Consider the following 14,334-nt stretch of genomic DNA (forward strand, 5'->3'; position numbering starts at 1 on the left):
GTCTGTGGGAACCTCGAACATTGTGCAGTTCGGGGAGCTGTGGTGCTTTGGTGCTTTCTGTCCTGAGGCTTTGCTGCCTGGGAAGGCATCTTGCAGCAGACCGGCTCCTTGGTGTTGGTCCTGTTAGTCAAAACTAGGAGGAACCAAAGCTCCAGCTGCCTCACTTCCCCAGCTGGTGCCTGGTGCCCACTTGTCTCAGCTGTGTCATTGCCCTGCCCTTGGGGGCACCCAAAGAGCTGCCAGCCTCCCATCACACAGGCTCTGCAGAGGCTGTGCCCGCAGGAGGCTTCAGGCTCTTGGAATCTCCACATCCAGAGGCAGCAGGTGGTCTCAGCTTTCAGCTGATCAGAGAAGTTCAGCTGATCAGATTCAAGTTGGAAAAGACCTCCAAGGTCATGTGGTCCAACAATCCCTCTACCACCAATGTCACCCACTAGGCCATAGTGTAGATGTAGCTACTCAAACGGAGGGCTCGGGGAAACACACCGCCATCCAGGTCTTGGAGAGGCAGGTGACCTGTTCTCTGTAAACACCAGTGATAGGACCCGCGGGAATGGCGTTAAGCAGGGGAAGTTTAGTCTGGACATCAGGAAGAGGTTCTTCATGAAGGGGGTGGTTGCACACTGGAACAGGCTCCCCAGGGAAGTGGTCACTGCACCAAGCCTGCCTGAATTTAAGAAGGGATTGGACTGTGCACTTAGTCACAGGGTCTAACTTTTGGGCAGACCTGTGCGGTGCCAGGAGTTGGACTTGATGATCCTTATGGCTCCCTTCCAACTCGGGATACTCTATGATTCTATGACCTCTCTGGATTCTGACGGATATTTCAAAAGTAATTTATTTAGATTTCCTGATGACATCTGCCAGTTCTCTGATTAATCTAGGATTAATGCTATACGGCCCTATAGTCTTGTATGCATCCATATGTAGAAGGAAATCCCACAAAAATTTAGGGTTGGCTGGGAGTTTATCATTCCCACAGTCACGACACTCCAACACATGGCACCTCAGGTCCCAGTGCCCATTGTCAATGTTGAAGACAAAGGCAAAGAAAGTGTTAAACATCTCTGCGTTGTTGATGTCCTTGTTTGTGAGGACACCATCCCCATCAGTTAACAGACCAATGTTTTTTCTGGTCCTACTTTTGGAGTTAAAGTATTTTTCTAAGTCCATTTCAATACCCATCACAGTACTGTTCAGGTTCAATGTGAAGTCAGCTTTGGCCATACAAATATTTTGCTTATAAAGACAAACCTTTTCTCTGTAGCCCTCCCATATTGCCTGACCTCCCTTCCAGAGGATGTAAAGATTCATTACCCACCTAAGCTCTAGAAAAAGATCACTGCCAATGTGAGCTGACCTTCTACCGTGACTGCTTAATTGGAGCCAGAAGCAGGGCTTGCTCTTTGCCCACACAACGTTAAGCGAACTGTGGCAGCACTGGACTTGGCACCCAGTTGCTCCCCATACCCTGCAGCCTCCAATCCCTTTGCTCCAATCAACTAAGGGGGAAAATTGCTCCCAGAGGGTTACTGCTGCCAGGAGTTGGGCAAAGGTTAGGAAAGTTGGGAGTAGCCTTGTGCTTTCTGCAGCTCTGCTGGGTGCAGTGAGGGACCTCTCTGTCGGTGGGGCTCCTCATGAGAAGAACCCCTGGGGGCTGCCTGCTGTGTCCCCCAGCCCGTGATATAAGTGCAGGCTCTGCACCCTGTCCAAGGCGCTGCTGGCTGTGGCTATTTGTGTCCAGGCCTAGGGGGATTCCTTCCCCATCCGCCTGTGGTGCCTGCAGCCCCTTGGTCCCCTCTCTCTTGTTTTTGCCCCCAGCTCCTGCTCCTGCTTCAGCACAGATGGGTCTTCCCTAGGGCTGCAGCCTCCCCAGCCTCAGCGGCCATGCCAGGGGCCTCCTAACGTCCCTCGTCACTCTGCTCCTCCTCCAGCTGGGTTCAGGTAGGATCCCGCGGGGCTGCTGGGGGCTCTCCCCCCTGGGCCTGGCAAATGTGCTGCCATGGGGCAGGGGGGACCCGAGCCCACTTCTTTCCCTGTCTGGGTTTCACTTTCCCTTTAGTTCTTTCGCACAATATGGTCACTGTCTCGGTTGCCTTTTTGGCTCTTTTTCACCTGCCTAAATGCTGCAGAGAGGGCTCCCACTCCCAGCACACCTCCTTCTCCTGCACATCCTGGCCCAAAATTGAACACAGTACTTGAGGTGCAGCCTCTCCAGGGCAACGTACAGGGGTACAATCACCTCTCTGATCCTACTGGCCATGCTATGTCTGATACAGGCCAGGATGTCATTGGCATTCTTGGCCACTTGGGCACACTGCTGGCTCATGTTCAGGTGAGCGTTGAGCAAAACCCCCAGATCCATTTCATCTGCACAGCTTTCCAGCCAATTTCATAACATCATAGAATAATTGAGTATCCTGAGTTGGAAGGGACCCATAAGGATCATCAAGTCCAACTCCTGGCACCGCACAGGTCTGCCCAGAAGTTTAGACCCTGTGACTAAGTGCACAGTCCAATCGCTTTTTAAATTCAGGCAGGACTGTTGCAGTGACTGATCCCTGAGGAGCCTGTTCCAGTGTGCAACCACCGCCTTCATGAAGAACCTCTTCCTGATGTCCAGACTAAACTTCCCCTGCTTAACGCCATTCCCGCGGTCCTATCACTGGTGTTTTCAGAGAACAGGTCACCTGCCTCTCCAAGACCTGGACGGCGGTGTGTTTCCCCAAGCCCTCCGTTTGAATAGCTATATTGGTGACTGCAGCTGGACTGGCCGCAAGAGATACAGAAACCATGGTTTTCTGCCTGTTTGATACCATGGCCAGGCACTTTGCAAGCAGGTTACTAGTACTGATGGGAAAGACCGCTGCAAAAGAGTGGTGAGAGTGCCCCACCTGCTCGCCCAGCCTGCGCGAACTGTTTGGTAAAATTATAGAGAATATGATTTTTGAAGTTACTTAAGCGGACCTGGGGAACAGCGTTGTCATTGTTCCCAGCCAACATGGGTTCATGAGGGGTAGGTCCTGCCTAACAAATTTGGTTTCCTTTTATGATAAAATCACCCATCTAGTTGACCAAGGGAAACCAGCTGATGTGATATTTTTGGATTTCAGCAAGGCTTTTGACACAGTTTCCCAGAGGATCCTACTGGATAAAATGTCCAGCATACAACTAAACGAAAACATCATACAATGGGTGAACAATTGGCTGACGGGCAGGGCTCAAAGGGTTGTGGTAAATGGGGCCACATCAGGCTGGCGGATGGTCACTAGTGGGGTCCCCCAAGGCTCCATTTTAGGGCCAGTCCTCTTCAATGTTTTTATAAAAGATTTGGATGTAGGACTAGAAGGTGTTCTGAGCAAATTTTGCCAAAGACACCAAACTTGGAGGTGTTGTGGACTCTGTTGAGGGTGGAAATGCCTTGCAGAGAGACCTGGACAGATTGGGTGATCTGACCAGGTTTGAGCTGGGCAATCACCAACCACATGAAATTTAACAAGAGCAAGTGCTGGGTCCTGCACCTGGGACGGGGTAATCCTGGCTATACGTACAGACTGGGCGATGAGATGCTGGAGAGCAGCCCCACGGAGAGGGATCTGGGGGTTGTGGTTGACAGCAAGTTGAATATGAGCCAGCAGTGTGCCCTGGCAGCCAGGATGGCCAACTGCATCCTGGGGTGCATTGAGCACAGCATCGCTAGTCAGTTGAGGGAAGTGATTGTCCCACTCTGCTCTGCACTGGTGCGGCCTCACCTTGAGTATAGTTTGTGCAGTTCTGGGCACCACAGTACAAAAAGGACATTAAACTGTTGGAGAGTGTCCAGAGGAGGGCGGCAAAGATGGTGAAGGGCCTAGAGGGGAAGACGTATGAGGAGTGGCTGAGGGCACTGGGCCTGTTCAGCCTGAAGAAGAGGCTGAGGGGGGACCTCATCACGGTCTTGTTCTGGTTCTGCTCGAGTGGGCAGCCGAGCTCCACCACAGCTGCTCTCTCACTCCCTCCTCAAAGAGGAATGGGGAGAAAATACCATGAAAGGGGCTCAAAAGTTGAGATAAGGACAAGAAGATCACTCAGTAATTATTGTAACGGGCAAAACAGTCTCTGCATAGGGAGATAGTAAGATTTATTGCTTATTACTAACAAGCTAGAGAGGTGAGAAACAAAGGAAAGAAACCAAAAGCACCTTCCCCCCCCCATCCACCCTCTTCCACCTCCTCTCCCCAAGTGGTGCAGGGGAACAGGGGAATGGGGTTATGGTCAGTCTACAGCGCTTCTTCTCTGCCGCTCCTTCTCGGTCACTCTTGTCCCCTGTGCTGTGGGGTCCCACCCACGGGATACAGTCCTTGATGAACTGATCCAGAGTGGGCTTCCCACAGGCAGCTGATCTTCCAGAACTGCTCCAGATATGGGTCCGTACCACGGGGTCCATCCCTCAGGAGCAAACTGCTCCAACCTGGGTCCCCCATGGGCAGCAGTTCCTGCCAGGTCACCTGCTCCTGCGTGGTCTCCTCTCAACAGGCTACAGCTCTGGCCCCGAATCTGCTCCGGCAGGGGTCTTCCACAGTCAAGCTTCATGAGGCAGCTTCTAGATCCTTCTCGCAGAAACCACCCCATGGCCCCCTGCTACCAAAACCTTGCCACGTAAACCCACTACAGGTCTACAACTTCCTTCTTGCGAGGGGGAGTTGAGAGGCAGGTTACCTATTCTCTGTAAACACCAGTGATAGGACCCGCGGGAACGGTGTTAAGCTGAGGCAGGGGAAGTTTAGGCTGGACATCAGGAAGAGGTTCTTCACGAAGGCGGTGGTTGCACACTGGAACAGGCTCCCCAGGGAAGCAGTCACTGCACCAAGCCTGCCTGAATTTAAGAAGTGATTGGATTGTGCACTTAGTCACAGGGTCTAACTTTTGGGCAGACCCGTGCGGTGCCAGGAGTTGGACTTGATGATCCTTATGGCTCCCTTCCAACTCAGGATATTCTATGATTTTATGACCTCTCTGGATTCCGAAGGATATTTCAAAAGTAATTTATTTAGATTTCCTGATGACATCTGCCAGTTCTCTGAGTACTCTAGGATTAATCCTATAGTCTTGTATGCATCCACATGTAGAAGCAAATCCCACAAAAATTTAGGGTTGGCTGGGAGTTTATCATTCCCACAGTCACGACTCCAATGCATGGCACCTCAGGTCCCATTGTCAATGATGAAGACAAAGGCAAAGAAAGTGTTAAACATCTCTGCGTTGTCAATGTCCTTGTTTGTGAGGACACCATCCCCATCAGTTAACAGACCAATGTTTTTTCTGGTCCTACTTTTGGAGTTAAAATTTTTTTCTAAGTCCATTTCAACACCCATCACAGTACTGTTCAGGTTCAACGTGAAGTCAGCTTTGGCTGTACAAATTTTTTGCTTATAAAGACAAACCTTTTCTCTGTAGCCCTCCCATATTGCCTGACCTCCCTTCCAGAGGATGTAAAGATTCATTACCCACCTAAGCTCTAGAAAAAGATCACTGCCAATGTGAGCTGACCTTCTACCGTGACTGCTTAATTGGAGCCAGGAGCAGGGCTTGCTCTTTGCCCATACAACGTAAAGTAAACTGTGGCAGCACTGGACTTGGCACCCAGTTGCTCCCTATACCATGCAGCCTCCAATCCCTCTCTGCTCTGGAGCCATTGGCTCCCATCAACTAAGGGGGAAAATTGCTCCCAGAGGGTTATTGCTGCCAGGAGTTGGGCAAAGGTTAGGGAACTTGGGCGTAGCCTTGTGCTTTCCACAGCTCGACTGGGTGCCGTGAGGGACCTCTCCGTTGGTGGGGCTCCTTTGGAGAAGAACCCCTGGGGGCTGCCTGCTGTGTCCCCCAGCCCGTGATAAGCGCAGGCTCTGCGCCCTGCCCAAGGTGCTGCTGGCTGTGGCTCTTTGTGTCCAGGCCTAGGGGGACTCCTTCCCCATCTGCCTGCAGTGCCTGAAGCCCCTGAGTCCCCTCTCTCTTCTCTTGTTTTTGCCCCCAGTTCCTGCTCCCACTGCAGCACAGATGGTTCTCCCCTGGGGCTGCGGCCACCCCAGCCTCACCAGCCATGCCAGGGGCCTCCTGACTTCCCTCGTCACTCTGCTCCTCCTCCGGCTGGGCTCAGGTAGGATCCTGCGGGGCTGCTGGGGGCTCTCCCCCCTGGGACTGACAGACTTGATGATATGGGGCAGGGGAGCTGCTGTGGGACAGGGGGAACCTGAGCCCACAGCTCAGTCCCCATTGGGTTTCGCTTTCCCTTTGGTTCTTTCATGCAATACGGGCACTGCCTCAGCTGCATGTTCTGGCTCTTCTTAATTTACCTGAATGCTGCAGAGAGGGCTCCCACTCCCAGCACCCCTCCTTCTCCTGCACATCCTCCCTCTCTCTCTCCTGTTGCCCTGGTATCCAACAGGACAAGGCGGACACAGCACGCACCAAGTCACACACAGCTCGCCTTTTGTCACTCACTGACCCTAAATTTATGATGGCAAAATATCACCTACTCCCTGTGCCCTTCTCCATTGCCCAGCCCAGTCCAGAGTGGAGGGACCAGGCCAGACTCTCACTGCCACCGTGGGGCAGGATGTCGTGCTGCCCTGCCACTTGTCCCCTCGCCGGGATGCTCGCAGCTTGGAGGTCAGGTGGATCCGGGACAAGTTCTCTGAGACAGTGCACCACTACCACAATGGACAGGACCTGTACGGGGAGCAGATGGAAGCATATGTCGGGAGGACAGAGTTGGTCAGAGATGGCCTCTCTGCTGGAAGCCTGGACTTGCGAATCTCCGGGCTGAGACCCTCAGATGATGGCGTGTACATTTGCACTGTGGGAGATGGTGACGCTTATGATGAAGCAACGGTGCATCTGGAGGTGTCAGGTTAGTGGCTGGGGTGAGGCTTTCAGGGGATGGTGCAGGTGTCCCTGAGTTCCTGAGTCCCACCCAGGACCCTGTCCCATCCTCATGGCCATCTGAGAGGCCTCTCAAAAAGTTAAGTCTGATGGGGCTTCTCCTCCTCTCTCTGTGAGCACTTGTCCAGCAAGGAGCACACTTGTGCCCCTTGCAGGCTTTTTATTCAGAAAGAACGAAATGATTTCATTCAGTCTCAGTGGCCTCTTTGAACTCTACCCCCATGAAACTTTGAGGGCACTGGGCACAGGCTGCTGAGCAGCTTCTTCAGCAGTGCGAACCATGGGAACAAACACTGTGCCTGGGTAGAAACCTCTGAGCATCTCGATGTCAACAATTTTGCTTTTTCTGCTGGGGGAGACCTGAGATGATGTCTGGAACTCTCAGGGATACTTGAACCAGCACAGCTTGGTGCAGAGACACTGCCTGGAGGTGCTGAACCTTGGCACCTGGGTTTTCTGGGCGATTTGGGGGCATTGGCATTCTGCAGCCCTGCTCTCTTGTTCTGGCACCAGCCGTGGTGGTTTGGGGTTTACTTGGGTACGTGGAGCGCCCAGTCCCTGAGCCCCTGAGGCAGTGGCTGGGCAGGGCTGTGTTGGCACGGGAGTAGATGGGGCCTTTGAATTGAAATGAATCCCTCCCCATGTCAAGCCCCAGCCACGGGCTCTTCCCCCAGCCACAGGCGCTGACCCCCACCTCTTCCTGGGGGGCTACGAGGCCGGAGGCGTCTGGGTGCAGTGTCGATCGGCCAGCTGGTACCCGAAGCCGCAGCTGCTGTGGAGGGATGCTCGCGGGCAGCACCTGCCCTCGGTCTCCCAGACACATTCCCAGGACCAGGAGGGGCTCTTTGAAATCAAAGGCGCCATCATTGTGACCGGGAGCGTGGAGGGGCCCTTGTCCTGCGTGGTGAGGAACAGCCGCCTCCAGCAGGAACGGGAATCATCCCTGCACATCTCAGGTACAAATGGCACAGTCAGGATGAGGTGTTCCTGGCCCCTGCACTTGTCCCAGCCCAGGACAAGTCTGGGACTTGCTCTTCCACCTGCGGGCATAGAAATGCAGCCCTTGTCCTGGTGCCTTTTCTCAGCTCCCTTCTTCCACAATGCCGAGACCTGGATGGTCCTCATGATTTTGGCTGTGTCCATTGGCCTTGGTGTTTATCTCTTTCGAAAGCAAGGTAAGCTGGCAGCGCAGGGGTGGAGCGCAGGGAGGTGTTCTGCAGGGACCCGCGTGGGTCTGGAGCAGGGCTGAGCCCTGGCCCAGGGAGGTGCGTAGGAGGAGGAAGGGAATGTTCTCCTGGGGATGCCAAAGGCCTTAGGATTGTCTTGGGTGGGAAACCAGGGAGCACAGCTGCAGCGTGGGGCTGGTGGCGAGGCGCAGCCCCCCTGCACATGTTCCCAGCCAGCAACCAAGCTGCTCTGCTCACCACCTCTTCCTCCGCCTTTGCTTTTCAGAGGCACAGAGGCGAGAGCTGGGTGAGTCCTTGCAGTCCCTGTCCCCAGCCCCTGGGGAAGTGGTGTCTGTGCGGGAGGGTCTGGTCTGGGTGGGCTCTGGGGGCTTGTGTGCTGGTGGCTCGGGGGTGCTGGAGGAGCAGCTGGAGCCTGGGGTGGGAGTGGGGAGTTCTGGGGCTGGAGCTGCCCAGGACACGGCTGGGATGGCTGAAAGGAACGGGGATCAAGGTGGGGATAGGGAGCAAGATGCGGGGCTGCCCCGCTCTGCTGTGACGCTTCTCAGACAGGGACGTCCTCCACCCATCCCCATTCACTTCCACTTGTGTTTTGGTGGCACGGTGCAGAGAGCTGCACAAGTGTCTGTCCTTACGGCTCCACACGCATGAGCCTTGCTCAAAGTTGGGTCTTGTTCCATGTTAGTCCAGTCCCTCCCAAAATCGGAGGAAGGTGCTCTGTGCACACTTACCTCAGAAAAATATTTAAGAGTCTAGCTATGGGAGTAGCCATGGAATGTGAAGCACTGCCTTCTGGTCACACATTGACTTCTCTTTCCTTTTCCATTAAAAAAGTTCGAAAGTTAGGTAAGTCTACATTCGTAAACCCAATGTTTTCCCATAAGCATCAGTCAGATGAGAAGATCTCCCTTCTTATCCTGCCTTGCTTTTGCTTTACTTTTCCAGCGGAACGAGAAGCAGAGTTGGGTGAGTGTCCATGTGCTTGGGCCCCAGGGCAAGGCCAAGGTGATATTTAGAGGAGGGTGGGCAGCTGGGACAGAGCACTCCAAGGATTTTCTCTTTCTTTTCCAGATGAATACCGTGCAAAGGCTGGTAAGTCTCCATCAAACTATGAATGTATTTGGGGTCATCGCAATGGGATGGGAAGCTGTTTCCTCTCACCATGATTTTCTTCTCATTTCTAGAGCGCCAGTCTTCAAGACTGACTGAGTCTTTGTCCCTGAACCCAAAGAAAATGGGTTCTCATGTAATGAGAATCTGTACTCTCTCACCAAGTGTTTTTGCTTTTCTTATGCAGGGGAACTAGCCAAAGAGCAGGGTGAGTACCGATCCATCCCTCAAATGAAGGAATTTGGGTTCTACCAGTGGGCATTTTGAGAAGGCAAGATGTCCCTTTCCATCATGCTTTCTTTTTGCTTTTGTTTGGCAGAGAAAAAAGATGCAAAGCTCAGTGAGTATCCTGTACCATAACAAAGCAGTTTGGGGTTCAGGCATGGGGCGAGAAGCTCTCCCCTCTCATCAGATATTGCTTTTGCTTTCTTTTCCAGGGGAACAAGCTGCAGAGCAGGGTGAGTGTTCCTGAGCTTGGGCCCAAGGGCAATGTCAAGGTGATGTGCAGGGGAGGGTGGGCAGCTGGGACAGAGCAGCCCAGGGCTGGCCCCTCACCCTGCCCACACCCACTGGGCACCAGCCATGGGCTGTGACCAGCTCTCCCCTCTCCTTCCAGCATGGAGACATTTTCTGCTGTCTCATAATAGAGGTAGGTGTGTGTTGAGTTGCCCTCTGCAGTGCTCCTCCTACCCCTGGTGGGCCATGTTCAGGAGCTAAGAGGTGCCCCATCTCCTGCCCCGTGGGGCAGCTCCTGGCCCTGAGCTGGGGAAAGCCTGCCCAGGGCTGAGCTCTGCCCTTGATGGCCTGGCTCCTTCTGTCCCTGCAGTGAGGGTGACCCTGGATCCAGACACGGCTCATCCCATGCTTGTCCTGTCTCAGGACAACAGCAGTGTGAGACGAGAAACTGAACGGCAGCAGGTGCCCAAAGCCCCGGAGAGATTTGACACTAGATGCTGCGTTCTGGGCTGTGAGGAGTTCAGAGAGGGGAGGCACTGCTGGGAGGTGGAGCTAGAGGGGGAGAAGGGAAAGTGTTCAAGTTTGGCTGTGGGGGTGGCCAGGGCATCGTTGAAGAGGAAGGGGTGGATCAACATGAGCCCTGAAGAAGGGATCTGGGCTGTGCAGTACTATGAGGGGGAGCTCATGTCTCTCACATCTCCTCCCACCCCCTTGTACCTGTCCCCTGTCCCCACGAGGATCTGGGTCTGTCTTGACTGTACCCAGGGGCAGGTGTCTTTTATCAATGCTGACAATGGGGTCGAGATCTTCATTTTCACAGATGTCTTCCTGAAAGGGGAGAGCATGCGCCCCTGGTTCTTTCTGGGGACAAATGCCCAGCTGTACCTGAGGGACAGCACCCTGTAGACCCTGTCCCCAGCCCTGGGGAGCTCCTGCCCTTCTCCAGCCACTCCTGCATAACCTCTCCTTAGACCTGCAGGAGCACTGCAGGAATGAGGGGCAGTGGGGCCAGGGGCTGCCCTGTGTTTCTCCCTGCACGCTGAGACCTGTGGCAGCTGGTGGAGGGTACTGACTTCAGGCAGCCCTTTTACTTCATTTTTGGGAAACCTGCCTCTAACTCCAGTGATGAATTTGGCTTTGTGTGTTAAAGCATGAAGTATAGAGCATGGATTTATATGTAAAAGAGTTAGTAATACTCCTTGTAAATGAATAAATCAAGTTCTGAACATGGAAAATCCCAGCGTGTGAATATTTTAAATCATTATTGAAGGAAGCTGCATACCTCCAAAAGAACAGGAAACTTGAAGTGGCAGGGCAAAAAAGTCCAGTGGAAGCTGGATTTGAGCCGGAGCATGTCTGCTGGTGCGGGCAGTGAAATTGTTCTCGTGTTTGGATGCTCTGAGGCCAGGATGTTGCAGGGCTGGGATGCTTTCTGAGTTGGATGCTGTGGGAGGGCTTGGGGAGGGCAGGATGCTGTGGAATCCATCCCATGAAGGACAGGGAAAGCACTGGAAAGGACTGGGTCTGTGGGAACCTCGAACATTGTGCAGTTCGGGGAGCTGTGGTGCTTTGGTGCTTTCTGTCCTGAGGCTTTGCTGCCTGGGAAGGCATCTTGCAGCAGACCGGCTCCTTGGTGTTGGTCCTGTTAGTCAAAACTAGGAGGAACCAAAGCTCCAGCTGCCTCACTTCCCCAGCTGGTGCCTGGTGCCCACTTGTCTCAGCTGTGTCATTGCCCTGCCCTTGGGGGCACCCAAAGAGCTGCCAGCCTCCCATCACACAGGCTCTGCAGAGGCTGTGCCCGCAGGAGGCTTCAGGCTCTTGGAATCTCCACATCCAGAGGCAGCAGGTGGTCTCAGCTTTCAGCTGATCAGAGAAGTTCAGCTGATCAGATTCAAGTTGGAAAAGACCTCCAAGGTCATGTGGTCCAACAATCCCTCTACCACCAATGTCACCCACTAGGCCATAGTGTAGATGTAGCTACTCAAACGGAGGGCTCGGGGAAACACACCGCCATCCAGGTCTTGGAGAGGCAGGTGACCTGTTCTCTGTAAACACCAGTGATAGGACCCGCGGGAATGGCGTTAAGCAGGGGAAGTTTAGTCTGGACATCAGGAAGAGGTTCTTCATGAAGGGGGTGGTTGCACACTGGAACAGGCTCCCCAGGGAAGTGGTCACTGCACCAAGCCTGCCTGAATTTAAGAAGGGATTGGACTGTGCACTTAGTCACAGGGTCTAACTTTTGGGCAGACCTGTGCGGTGCCAGGAGTTGGACTTGATGATCCTTATGGCTCCCTTCCAACTCGGGATACTCTATGATTCTATGACCTCTCTGGATTCTGACGGATATTTCAAAAGTAATTTATTTAGATTTCCTGATGACATCTGCCAGTTCTCTGATTAATCTAGGATTAATGCTATACGGCCCTATAGTCTTGTATGCATCCATATGTAGAAGGAAATCCCACAAAAATTTAGGGTTGGCTGGGAGTTTATCATTCCCACAGTCATGACACTCCAACACATGGCACCTCAGGTCCCAGTGCCCATTGTCAATGTTGAAGACAAAGGCAAAGAAAGTGTTAAACATCTCTGCGTTGTTGATGTCCTTGTTTGTGAGGACACCATCCCCATCAGTTAACAGACCAATGTTTTTTCTGGTCCTACTTTTGGAGTTAAAGTATTTTTCTAAGTCCATTTCAATACCCATCACAGTACTGTTCAGGTTCAATGTGAAGTCAGCTTTGGCCATACAAATATTTTGCTTATAAAGACAAACCTTTTCTCTGTAGCCCTCCCATATTGCCTGACCTCCCTTCCAGAGGATGTAAAGATTCATTACCCACCTAAGCTCTAGAAAAAGATCACTGCCAATGTGAGCTGACCTTCTACCGTGACTGCTTAATTGGAGCCAGAAGCAGGGCTTGCTCTTTGCCCACACAACGTTAAGCGAACTGTGGCAGCACTGGACTTGGCACCCAGTTGCTCCCCATACCCTGCAGCCTCCAATCCCTTTGCTCCAATCAACTAAGGGGGAAAATTGCTCCCAGAGGGTTACTGCTGCCAGGAGTTGGGCAAAGGTTAGGAAAGTTGGGAGTAGCCTTGTGCTTTCTGCAGCTCTGCTGGGTGCAGTGAGGGACCTCTCTGTCGGTGGGGCTCCTCATGAGAAGAACCCCTGGGGGCTGCCTGCTGTGTCCCCCAGCCCGTGATATAAGTGCAGGCTCTGCACCCTGTCCAAGGCGCTGCTGGCTGTGGCTATTTGTGTCCAGGCCTAGGGGGATTCCTTCCCCATCCGCCTGTGGTGCCTGCAGCCCCTTGGTCCCCTCTCTCTTGTTTTTGCCCCCAGCTCCTGCTCCTGCTTCAGCACAGATGGGTCTTCCCTAGGGCTGCAGCCTCCCCAGCCTCAGCGGCCATGCCAGGGGCCTCCTAACGTCCCTCGTCACTCTGCTCCTCCTCCAGCTGGGTTCAGGTAGGATCCCGCGGGGCTGCTGGGGGCTCTCCCCCCTGGGCCTGGCAAATGTGCTGCCATGGGGCAGGGGGGACCCGAGCCCACTTCTTTCCCTGTCTGGGTTTCACTTTCCCTTTAGTTCTTTCGCACAATATGGTCACTGTCTCGGTTGCCTTTTTGGCTCTTTTTCACCTGCCTAAATGCTGCAGAGAGGGCTCCCACTCCCAGCACACCTCCTTCTCCTGCACATCCTGGCCCAAAATTGAACACAGTACTTGAGGTGCAGCCTCTCCAGGGCAACGTACAGGGGTACAATCACCTCTCTGATCCTACTGGCCATGCTATGTCTGATACAGGCCAGGATGTCATTGGCATTCTTGGCCACTTGGGCACACTGCTGGCTCATGTTCAGGTGAGCGTTGAGCAAAACCCCCAGATCCATTTCATCTGCACAGCTTTCCAGCCAATTTCATAACATCATAGAATAATTGAGTATCCTGAGTTGGAAGGGACCCATAAGGATCATCAAGTCCAACTCCTGGCACCGCACAGGTCTGCCCAGAAGTTTAGACCCTGTGACTAAGTGCACAGTCCAATCGCTTTTTAAATTCAGGCAGGACTGTTGCAGTGACTGATCCCTGAGGAGCCTGTTCCAGTGTGCAACCACCGCCTTCATGAAGAACCTCTTCCTGATGTCCAGACTAAACTTCCCCTGCTTAACGCCATTCCCGCGGTCCTATCACTGGTGTTTTCAGAGAACAGGTCACCTGCCTCTCCAAGACCTGGACGGCGGTGTGTTTCCCCAAGCCCTCCGTTTGAATAGCTATATTGGTGACTGCAGCTGGACTGGCCGCAAGAGATACAGAAACCATGGTTTTCTGCCTGTTTGATACCATGGCCAGGCACTTTGCAAGCAGGTTACTAGTACTGATGGGAAAGACCGCTGCAAAAGAGTGGTGAGAGTGCCCCACCTGCTCGCCCAGCCTGCGCGAACTGTTTGGTAAAATTATAGAGAATATGATTTTTGAAGTTACTTAAGCGGACCTGGGGAACAGCGTTGTCATTGTTCCCAGCCAACATGGGTTCATGAGGGGTAGGTCCTGCCTAACAAATTTGGTTTCCTTTTATGATAAAATCACCCATCTAGTTGACCAAGGGAAACCAGCTGATGTGATATTTTTGGATTTCAGCAAGGCTTTTGACACAGTTTCCCAGAGGATC

At 53.1% G+C, this 14,334-nt stretch overlaps 3 protein-coding genes and 1 long non-coding RNA gene across 8 annotated transcripts in view; 3 read left to right on the plus strand and 1 right to left on the minus strand.

The window, feature by feature from the left end:
* LOC137846204 (butyrophilin subfamily 3 member A1-like) overlaps window positions 1-14,334 on the minus strand; it is a 228,584-nt gene that overhangs the window by 197,915 nt on the left and 16,335 nt on the right. The gene's annotated exons all lie outside the window — the stretch shown is intronic.
* The window catches only part of LOC137846247 (butyrophilin subfamily 3 member A2-like), a 137,244-nt gene continuing 122,945 nt past the window's right edge, over window positions 36-14,334 (plus strand). The window contains exons 1-4 of one of the 5 annotated variants that reach the window (XM_068664094.1): window positions 231-6,133; window positions 6,539-6,886; window positions 7,593-7,874; window positions 8,004-8,182. In XM_068664094.1, coding sequence (XP_068520195.1) covers window positions 6,034-6,133; window positions 6,539-6,886; window positions 7,593-7,874; window positions 8,004-8,167 — 894 coding nt within the window. In that variant the 5' untranslated portion in view covers window positions 231-6,033 and the 3' untranslated portion in view covers window positions 8,168-8,182. Of the gene's footprint in view, window positions 6,134-6,538; window positions 6,887-7,592; window positions 8,183-14,334 lie in introns of those variants that run through there. The other 4 variants (XM_068664092.1, XM_068664089.1, XM_068664088.1 and 1 more) reach the window with 4 other exon arrangements.
* On the plus strand, window positions 8,507-9,420 carry LOC137846345 (uncharacterized). The gene is made up of 2 exons (XR_011090476.1): window positions 8,507-8,948; window positions 9,048-9,420. It is a non-coding gene; the product is annotated as an uncharacterized lncRNA (long non-coding RNA).
* Window positions 9,474-10,894, plus strand: LOC137846306 (butyrophilin subfamily 1 member A1-like). The gene is made up of 4 exons (XM_068664253.1): window positions 9,474-9,552; window positions 9,650-9,670; window positions 9,829-9,861; window positions 10,039-10,894. The coding sequence occupies exons 1-4, from the start codon at window positions 9,489-9,491 to the stop codon at window positions 10,572-10,574; spliced, it is 654 nt and encodes a 217-aa protein (XP_068520354.1). The 5' UTR covers window positions 9,474-9,488; the 3' UTR covers window positions 10,575-10,894.

The sequence above is a fragment of the Anas acuta genome, chromosome 31 (assembly GCF_963932015.1).
Source record: "Anas acuta chromosome 31, bAnaAcu1.1, whole genome shotgun sequence".
In the NCBI taxonomy this organism is placed as follows: domain Eukaryota; kingdom Metazoa; phylum Chordata; class Aves; order Anseriformes; family Anatidae; genus Anas; species Anas acuta.

What these genes read in the sequence shown, in the direction of transcription:
- LOC137846306 (XM_068664253.1), top strand. Translation starts at nt 9,489, where the DNA reads ATGTCCCTTTCCATCATGCTTTCTTTTTGCTTTTGTTTGGCAGAGAAA. An exon ending in GAAAAAAGATGCAAAGCTCA is followed by an intron (nt 9,553 to 9,649) that starts GTGAGTATCCTG and finishes TTTCTTTTCCAG; the next exon opens with GGGAACAAGCTGCAGAGCAG. An exon ending in TCTGCTGTCTCATAATAGAG is followed by an intron (nt 9,862 to 10,038) that starts GTAGGTGTGTGT and finishes CTGTCCCTGCAG; the next exon opens with TGAGGGTGACCCTGGATCCA.